General features: G+C 42.9%; 1 protein-coding gene across 1 annotated transcript; it reads left to right on the top strand.

Annotated features, from left to right (window-relative positions):
• Positions 1 to 144: 144 nt before the first annotated feature.
• On the top strand, positions 145 to 689 carry LOC147819886 (OX-2 membrane glycoprotein-like; the record flags this gene model as incomplete). The annotated part of the gene is made up of 2 exons (XM_087180353.1): positions 145 to 529; positions 642 to 689. Coding segments are annotated over exons 1-2 (433 nt in total), but the record flags the coding sequence as incomplete, so codon positions are not given.
• Between the last annotated feature and the right edge of the window lie 4 nt (positions 690 to 693).

Here is a 693-nt window from a genome sequence, read left to right as displayed (position 1 = left end):
ACTTTTCAAGGTGATTTATGTATGTTTGAATGGTTAAAAACAAAGTTGATATTATAAAATGCAAAGTAAAAAGACCTCAAGACATCTGACTCCAGGGAGTTGGTTCTAGCACACAGAAAACTAACCAGTGCTACAAGTGCTCATATGTGCTTGAATGAAACCGAAAATCTGTTACTATCATTTCCTGCAGGTCTAACAGCTGTGATACAGACACAGCAGACTGTGGTGGCAGCAGTGGGAGAAGACGCTCGTCTCAGCTGTCAGCTCATGCAACATAAAGAAGTTCTTCAGGTCACATGGCAGAAAGTTTTACCTGAGGGGGAGAAGAATCTCGCCACCTACAGCAAACACTTTGGTTCCAGAGTGATTCCTGACTTTAGAGAGAAAGTGGAGATAAAAGATGCTGGACTGAAGAACTGCTCCATAGTTATTAGAGAGGTGATGGAGCAGGATGAAGGCTGCTATCTCTGTTTGTTTAACACCTTCCCTGACGGTGCTCTCGCTGCTAAAACCTGCCTCCAACTCTATGGTAAGAACCTGACTGCATTACAGTTGGAACCTGACAAACAGGATCATATCAGAAGCTCATGTCTGGAACAACTCAACTCATGTCATGTTTGTTAAATGTCTTTCCTCTGCAGAGCTGCATGAACCCATTCTACATGTTAGAGAATCAAACTCTACTCAGGAGTC

The sequence above is a fragment of the Seriola lalandi genome, unplaced genomic scaffold (assembly GCF_002814215.2).
Source record: "Seriola lalandi dorsalis isolate HSWRI2012SDOR001 ecotype SW California unplaced genomic scaffold, Sedor1 jcf7180002033464, whole genome shotgun sequence".
Lineage (NCBI taxonomy): Eukaryota > Metazoa > Chordata > Actinopteri > Carangiformes > Carangidae > Seriola > Seriola lalandi.
This window is presented reverse-complemented; position numbering and strand designations above follow the sequence as displayed.